Source organism: Desmodus rotundus, chromosome 2 (genome assembly GCF_022682495.2).
Source record: "Desmodus rotundus isolate HL8 chromosome 2, HLdesRot8A.1, whole genome shotgun sequence".
Classification (NCBI taxonomy): domain Eukaryota; kingdom Metazoa; phylum Chordata; class Mammalia; order Chiroptera; family Phyllostomidae; genus Desmodus; species Desmodus rotundus.
In genome coordinates, this window is record NC_071388.1 from 8,053,106 (window position 1) to 8,062,231 (window position 9,126).

A 9,126-nucleotide genomic window follows, 5' to 3' on the forward strand; every position below is an offset into this window, starting at 1 on the left:
TGACACTTTCCACGGCTGGTGCTTGTTCTGCTATGACCTGCTGGCCAGGGGTAGGCTGTGAGCCTGGCAAGGACACGGGCCCGTGTACCAGGCTGGCTGGCTGAGAGAACAGCCCCCAGCATGAAGCCCGGTGCCAGGCAGGGAACTGACCCATCAGCAGAACTGTGACAGCTGCCGGACAGCACGGTGTAACAATGCACCTTCTGTCCCAGCCTCAAGAGCCTCCTGGACGCAGCCTCAGGCCTTGGGCCTCGGTGGGTGCAGTCCACGCCCTCTTACCTTGCAACCTTGAGGATTAAAACCCTGGAAAGATCCTGCCAGGAAAGCTAATGTGAATGGGTGGTCTCACAGAGGAAATAAATTACTAAGTTAAAACGAGGACACGGGCTCCCTTTCCCTTTCTGATTGCCTAATTGTCGAGTTTCAGGAAGCCTTGCGTGTGCACAGCACTCAACCACAAACTCACATTCCAAGTGCTACCTACCCTGCTTAGACTAAAGCCAGACTTCATGTCCACCTGGGAAAGCGACACGGAATTGCCAGGAAAGCACTATGAGAGGAAAACCATGAGGGGGACTAGCCCTGCCAGCCATCAGCACCCACTACAGACCCTCTACATTTCAGACAGGGTGGACGGGGCATGAACACGCAAATGGAACAGGGGACAGGCGCAGAAAGTCCCAAACAGACCCGGATACCTGTGTAAACTTAGCGCGGGACAAGGGCAGCATCCCAGGTCACTGGGTAAATACAGATTCTCTCTTTAATCAGGATGTGGGAGGAACCCCGCATGGAAGGCAAACACTAATAAATGAACCTAACTGCATTACAAACGACTATCATAACTGCCCGAGGCGGTGGAAAAACCCAGGTCTAACAGGCCTAACCTAAGACGCTCTGGGAAACAATACCCTGACCGCACACAAACACTGTAACCTAGGCAGTGAGCGTGTTCTCGCAGGGGCACAGGTTAGCAGTTCAGAAGCTACTCCATGTGAATGCTAGACTTGACCAAATAAGTAAATACGTGCCAGATGACAAGTGCCCGATGCCTCCCTCCTGGAGAAGGAAGTTCAAAATATGGAAAGGGCCAGATGAGATGAACTCCGTGCTGTTGCAAGTAACCAGCATCGAGTCACAGTTTTGAAAGTACAGACGGAAAGATAGAGAAATACAGACGTGTGCAAGAGTGTATTGTATGCACGTGTATGTTTCCCAGCTCTGTCCGCTAAAAAAGTGCAAAAGCAATGAGACCCCAGCAGTAATGAGCACACCTGATGCCCAGACCTTGGTTTCTAAAGGCCTCGCCCATAGAAGGGATCGGGGTGCCTGGAGAAGTGGCTGAACCCAGGGCTGAAAGAGGAAAAAACACAGGAGGAGTCTAGAAAAAGCACCTGTGGGCCCAGGAAGTGAGGAAGTGCTACACACACACACACACACACACACACACGCGCGCGCGCGCGACTTTCTACGTTGATGGAAGAACACAAAGGCCTCTCCCACCAAAGCAACAAGACAAATAGCAACAGCGTCGGATGTAGCGCACCGAATAAAATAAATACCCCTGAGTCCACACTGACGTGAACAATCAACGAAACATATCCATGGAGGAGAAGTGGCAGCTCTTTCTTACAGTGGAATTCCAACGAATAAATGTGGGAGAGACGAAAATAGAAGAAGACTCACCCTTGAGCAAACTCCGCAGAAGGAATTGTTGCAGACTCATCATACAGATGGATGCCAAAATCAATCCACAAAGAGTAAGGAGAACAGGATGTGTATGGTTGCAAAGTATCTCCGCAAAGAACCTTTAACTCCAGAGGGGATGGTATGGTACAAAAGGAGACAGAAGACAGAAGAGAACCCAGCAGAAACCACCTTTACCAAGGGATCAGGGCCAATGTCCCCAGCAGTGAGTTACAATGACATCATGAACCCTGTGACATAGTATATGCAGAGGGGCACATCACTTCTGTGGTATAACCTCAGGCCAATTGTGTAAAAACACAAAATTGAGGGACATTTGGCAAAAGAATAATGAACACTATTGAGAGTGGCCACGGTTGCGGAAACCCAGGGAAGACTACAGAACTGTTCCAGACTTCCGGAGACCAAGGGGAAGCAACAACTTAATGTCATGGGGACCTGAATGGGACCCTGGAACAAGGAAAGGATACTGGTGGAGAAATCCACGAAATTCACATAAGGCCTTCAGTTTAGTTAAAGACCTTTGTCAATGTTAATATCTCATACTGTTACAATGTTAATGTCACTGTCCTGTGGATTATAGTAACATTGTGCCTATGTTAATTTCTTGTCCTGTTACATTAATATCATTGTACCATGAATTATAGTAACACGGTGCCAATGTTAATGTCTTACACTGTTACAATGTTAATATCATTGTACTGTGAATTATAGTTACATTGTGCCAGTGTTAGTTTCTTGTCCTGTTATAATGTTAATATCATTTTACTATAAATTACAGTAACATTGTGCTATAGGTATATGACACTGGGTAAGAAGTATATGGAAACTCTCTGAATTATTTTTGCAACTTTTCTATAAATCTAAGAGCAATAAGAAATAAAGTTTTCTTTAAAGAGACTTGAGAAGAAATCAGCTGGCCTTTACTGACTCTATTTGCTAAAAGCCTCACAGAGATATCCTCTCATCCAGAGTGGATTCTGTTTTCCATATGGAACCCACACTTATCCCCTTCTACAAATGAAGCACAGAGAGGTCAGGTCTTGCCCAAAGTCACACAGCCCCAGAGCTTCCAGCCTGAGCAGTGAACACAGCTCTTCCGAGAGGCTCAAGAAGTCCCCTCCCAACTCCGCAGCCCAAGAGGAGCAGGTAGGCATCAAGTTGGCTTTGGCTGCATGTTAGTGAGAACAACGCACCCACTCTTCCTTTCCCTGAATGGTTGAGAGTGCAAAAACCAACCTGACCTGGTGCTTATTCCTGGGTTTCATATGGACAATTTGCAAAGTCATCAGTGAGCCAGCCTCCTTTAATGTCAATTCTTTAGAAGTGAAAACAAAGCACATTAAACAGCTTGTTTTCCCCAGCCTTGGCTGGCTCCCAAGCAGGGAAGGCCTGTATCCAGCTGGGGTGATGCTCATGGCCGCCATGTCTCCCCCTTCCCGTAACAAGTTTCTAGCAGGCCCCACCATTCATCCCACACCCCCACCCTCTCCCCCACCCCCACCCACCCCTGCCTGCTCTGAGCCAGCCTCATACTGGACACCAGGTGGGCTGTGCCCGGACAGGCAGGGCTCTGGCCCAGCTCACAATCCCATGAGATACAAGTGACCACAAGGTGCCATTCGATTCAGGCACAAGCCCAGGCTGCAGGGGTGAGGGCGGGGCAGCATCCTGGAAGTATGGAAGGACCAGGGACCTTTCTGAAAGGTTTACAGAAGTTAAATGAGGACCAAGGTGAAGTAAGTGTTCCAGACAAAAGGAATAACCCGTGGGAAGGCCCCCACAGACAGAACCCTGAATGTTTGAGCAACAGAAGTGAGCCCAGTTTGGGGGGTGGGGGTCACAGTGAAGGGTGCCCCCCTCTCATCCAAGGTTGCCTTCATATTCTTGCCAACTGACTTCTTTCTTATACTGTGGCCACTGTGGATGGTACTGTGGAACGGGAAGGAAAGCTGTGAAGGCTTGTCGCTTTGTTTGCATGTTAAATTGCTGAAGCTCATCTGCAAGTCTGAGCTAGGAATAACCTGCTCAAAGCCACACAGCATCTTTCCTGTTTTTTCCCCTGAAAACCACAAATTGTCCCAGTCTTGGTCATTTGCATTTAGAACACCCATCTGAAAAATGTCCCGAGGCAAAGGACTGGAGAAACAAACAGCTTCCAGGCGGCCCATTGCTGGACAAGTCCAGGAGACAGCCCCCACTCTGGGGCCAGGACTCAGCATGTGTGGGCATCCGCCCAGGGAGGGACGTGCAACCCAGCTAACCTGCAAGGGTCTCCGGGTCACAATGCCTGGCTTCCACAGCCAGTGGGCTGCTGTGGAAATGGCAACCCAGAGGCCCCCAGCTGGGTGGCAGGGGTGTGGACTGTCGCTGGGTTACCTGTCACTAGTGAACCCTTTTGTAGATGTCAGTGTTACGCGGGGGAACTAAAGGGAAAGCCTCAGCTGTTGCTTTTGGGTAACAGGGCATTCGCTCCAAATCTAGTGCCCGAGAGAGGCAGCTCCAGGGTCTCTGTTCTCCATGGCACTGTGGTCAGACGGACTGGAATTCGGTGTTTGCCGCACCGGAGCGGAGAGGCAGGCGGTGTCGGGAGACCGGCTAAGAGCTGGCGTCGGGACAGGCTTGTACCCAGCAGCCTCTCCCTAGTGAGAAGCTGGCGTGGGGAAGCTCCCCATGCCCCCACCAGCCTCCTGAGTCCGAATTGCAGGGAGGGGGAGGCATGCGGATTTTTTCAAAGCTCTCCAGACAGCTCACCTGTGCTCCCACACACCTGGCATCTGCCCAGCCAGCTGGCAAGGCAGCAATGGTTTCCTCCTGCGTCTCTCCAACTCACCACCCTGTCTAATTTAAAAATAGCTCCGGAGTGAGGGTCAGGAATCACAGGGCTGCCCCAGTCACGGGTCACCCAGAGTCAAAGGAGACCCCACGGGTTATCGCTCAATCCTCAGGTCTCCAGGGGAAAGGGCCCCGTAGTTGGGGGTGATACGTTAAACAGTGGAACATTTTGTATCCTTTCTTTAAAAAAAAATGATTTATTTATTTATTTTTTAGACAGCGGGGAAGGGAGGAAGAAAGAGAGGGAGAGAAATACTGATCGGCTATGTCTCACACACCCCCAACCAGGGACTTGGCCTGCAACCCAGGCATGTGCCCTGACCGGGAATCGAAACAGTGACCAACCTTTCGGTTTGCAGGACAACACCCAACCCGCTGAGCCACCGCAGTCAGGGCCCCTTGGTACCCTTTCTTGCTGGACCTCAGGTAAGGGGGCATCCGCGTCTCCAAGTCAAATTTGCTGCCCACAGGGGAAGGTGAGCAGAAGTGGATGGACCATGAAGTCCTGGACCAGGGTCTAGGTCAACCTCGGCAAGTCTCTCCAGCTCATGGACCACAGTCTCCCCGCTGGAGAAGGAAGGGGCTTTGCTAGAAGAGTTTAGGATTCCTTTTGCTCTTAAAATACAAAGCTGGGTAAGACTTAGAATGAGAGGAGTTACTGTCTCCATGCAACAGAGTTCCACTTTTCACAAAGATGCTGGATATGATTGATGGTGTCCCCTGTGCCCTCAATCCCCCAGTGACAGGCTGAGAAGTGCCCTCTTCCCCAGCCAGGGCAGAGAGATAACAGGACAGGCTGGAGCGGGCCACTAAGCTGTGGCTCTCTGGGCCTAGCGGGCATGGAGCGTCACCCCTAATCCGGGATTAGCGGGAATCGCATTGGAGGGAGGGCACAGAGAAACTGCAGAGCTGGCTGACGGGGTCAGGAAACCCCGAGAAACACCAGCCTGCGCAGCCAAACTGCCATCAGTGCTGCAACGGTGACCGCCTGGGACAGCTGAGAGTGTGTGACAAGTCAGGAGGAATGGGCCCAGCTCCCCGGATCCGATCTGCCTGCAGAACCTTCCATTTGAATTCAAATCAAGCAACTCATCCAGGCCCTGGGGAGCACAAGCAGATCCAATCCACAGCCACCCAAGGCTGTCAGGGACGCCTCTGCATGGCTTTCAGCTTGGACCCTGGGCACTATAGCCCCTCCCAGGCAGGAGTCTGCAGACACCAATGTCCGACTACAGTGCATGGTCAAGAGCAGAGAGAGAACAGAAAAAGCAGAAAGACACAGACAAGCCCAATCTCTCTCCACTCCCTGAACACAGAGCCTTCCCTGCTCCCACAAACTCAAGTGAGTTGGTGAAAGGTTTTCTTTCGAAATCTTCGGTTCCTTTAGGGTTCTCAGCTTCGCCTGGCCAACCAGACATTCTAGAGAGGAATTTCCAACACCCCAGGGCAATCTGGGAGCAGTGTCTAGGGCAATCCCGTTTCCTGCAGCCAATCGAGAAATGGCAGGACATGAGAGCAGAATGGGTTACGCAGGGCTAACCCAGCTCACACACAGAAGGTAGGGCCCTGCCTCTGCACTTGAGACTCCAGGAGGAGGCCCAGGGTTGGAGCGATGGACCCTGCAGGTCACTCACCCAACACTCCCTTGAATTTGAGAGCAAGCAGGGACAAGGCTCATACACGCTCACACCACCAGCCAAGGTGGGCTGAGCTCCAGAACCTGGCCTGTGACACCAGGTCAATCAAGGGTCAGTGACGGCAGCCTGGTGGGGAAACAACTCTGTGTTTGCCCCCCGTGTGAAGTCACATGGCTTTAGGGCTCCCACAAGAGATGGGGTGGTCCCCCTGACCAGGAAATGCCCAGCTCTGGACAACAGGGACACGGACTCCAGGTGCCAGGACGGACGGCAGTCGACTGACGTTGTAGCATTTACTTTTCGTTTACAGGCTTTGTTTCTCAGACCCACGGCCGTGTGAGTCAAGGCCGCGGCCCAGAGACCAGGCACAGGGCCCACGCAGGGACACTTCAAAGGCTGGCGGGCCCAGGCACACTGCATTCACTGCTGTTTCCACACAGTGGCACAGGCTCTGCCCTGCCCCACCCCCCACACCCGCTCACGCCTGGGCAGGATCTGAAAGCAAAGGAGGGCCGGCAAAGGCTGGGAGGCATCTCCGCACTCCCACCAGGCCCTAATTCCTGCCCGGAAATAGGAGACAGCAGGAGTTTGTCACTAAACTAAGATATCTTAAAAGTAAAAATAAGTCACCATGTCATTAATTCCGGAAGAAACCAAACCACAGGAATGTGCGGCATCAGGGCATCGGTTAGGTCACAAGCCCCTTTGCTTCGTTTGGGGCGGGAGGTAGCTGGATTCCAATCCCAGCTCTGCCCAGGGCAGGCTGCGTGACCTTGGGCGGGTCACGGAACCTCTCCGGGGCTCCCTTCCTCACCTGGAAAGGGTTGGCCGTCCCAGGAGTTGTGAGGATTCGAATATGTGCGCCAAACACCCTCGGCGCAATGAAGCAGCTGGCTCTCAACAAATGGTCACTCATTCCATATGCCAGGAAATGCAAGCACACCTTTTAGAAACGCATTCTTGGCGAGATACAGCCCCACCGATGGAAGCATATTTGGGTCACAATTACTCCTACATCAGGTGCAAACGCAGAAAGCGTCCAGCCAGGAGCCAGAATCCACCTGGGACTCTGGAAGGGCGGGCGGGATCCAGAAGGGAATGGGCCCCGCTGACAAGTCTCTCCCACAGCCAGCACCTGACACACCTCCCGTGTGGTGAATAGGGTCTGGTCACTTCGTCTTGTCTCCCCAGGGTCTTTCTCCTAACTCTCGAGGATGCCGTCCCCGGGGAAGGCTCACTTAGGACTAGTAAAAGGCTGTGTGAGGCTACAGAGGAGGCTCAGCGCTGACGGCCGGCACCTCGCCGCCAGCCGCACCCGACCCGCAGCACCACCACCGCCCTCACAGAAACTCACCCCCTTCCGTCTGGCCTCCTGATTCAGGGCGGCCACCCAGGCGGCCTGCCACTGGCTCCTCCAGCTGTTCAGCGTCAGAATCCAGGAGAGCAGCACGTCCGACTCGGGGCGCTGGTCCTCGCCAGGCTCCACCGCCCGCCGCAGGGACGGTGATCGCACCCTGGCCAGCGCCCACTGCGCCAAGTATAGGCCCACCGTGCCCAAGGCCACAACGAAAAGCGACACTAAGACCAGCCACTGGACTTCACCGATCCACGAGTCCAGGCGGGACATGGTGATGGCGCATACCCGGCGCGCCTCGCCCACAACTTCCCAGGGCAGCCCCTGGCGGGGCGCGTAGCCCGCGGTGGCGAGCTCAGGACATCAGCCAGCGGCCGGCGGGGGGCGTGGAGGGGCGCGGCGGGCTGGATCTGGGAGGCTGGCGGCGCGGGCCTGGGGGCCTGGACGCGGGGCTCGGAGTCGGGAGCCGGGAGACCAGGCGCGGCGAGCTGGAGGAAGAGCCGGCCGGCGCACGGCGGCCACAGTCCGGGACTGCGCCCCAAACCCGCACACCTGGCAATGGTGACGCGGAGACCGGCGTTCCCGACTCGGCGTCTGGGTAGTTCCCGGGGCCGCAGCCCAACGCGCTTCCTCCTGCGCGCACCGCCCCAGTCTTTCCGCCTGCTGCCCGGCGGTGGCCGGAGACACTCCGGCTGGGGGGCGGGGCAGTGAGGCGGGGCGGGGCCGGGGCCGAGGGGGAGGGGCCTGGGTCGCTCGCGCCCCGGCCACCCTCGCCCCCTTAAAGGGCCCGCGCGTCCAGCTCCTGTGGGCACCGCCCCTGCCACCGCTCTGGGCTCTGATCTGGCCACGTGCGCGCGCCACCCGCCCCCTCCCGCGACTTCCCGCGCGCAGCGGCAGCGCGGTAGCCCTGCTGGGGGAGCCTAGCGCGGCTTTCTCCAGCGCTGACATGCTCGCGGCGTGGCGACGCAGCGCGGCAGCGCGGTGCGCGGGACTTTCCAATTAGCCGGATTCCAGGGATGCTGTGGGGCTGGTGACTCGGCTTCCCTGCGCGTGTGCGCGTGCATGCGCGTGTGTGTGCACGCCTATTTGAGGCTGTGCGTGTGGAAAGGTAATTTCTAGGATCACCAGGTGTCCTCCACCATGACAGTGTCTGGTTTTGACACAGGTGGAAAGTCCCTAGGAATCCAGGACTCGCACCCCAGAGTCAGGAGGGCCTGGAGACTTGTCATCTGCGCACGGATGTGTTATTTGTTAAGAAGGTGCAGGCACACCTGTGTCTGGCAGCCCCACCCTGCGCCCCTCGCCTTGCAGTCAGGCCCCGTCACTAGGCAATGCCACAAAATACTAGCCTAAAATTCTCCAAGGCCTAAATCATAAAAGTGATTTTTTCCTGCAGCTGTATTGAGGGGATTTGACCTCGAATTGGGTTGGCTGGATCTGACATTTAGCCTTTCGTTACCTGGCCAGAGTCTGCTGAGGGCCGGTCTCATGGGCAAGCCCGGTTGTGATTCTGGCTGTGCCCATGCAGCCCAGGGGTGCTCACTGGTTCCTCCTCAGCCCCTCCCGGCCACTGCACAGGTTGCCTTAGAACCT

At 55.1% G+C, this 9,126-nt stretch overlaps 1 protein-coding gene across 1 annotated transcript in view; it reads right to left on the reverse strand.

Moving 5' to 3' along the window:
* C2CD2 (C2 calcium dependent domain containing 2) overlaps nt 1–8,198 on the reverse strand; it is a 48,910-nt gene extending 40,712 nt beyond the window's left edge. Inside the window, exon 1 of the mRNA XM_053917367.1 lies at nt 7,534–8,198. Within this exon, the coding sequence (XP_053773342.1) occupies nt 7,534–7,806 (273 nt within the window). The 5' untranslated portion in view covers nt 7,807–8,198. The remainder of the gene's footprint in view (nt 1–7,533) is intronic.
* Nucleotides 8,199–9,126: the final 928 nt, after the last annotated feature.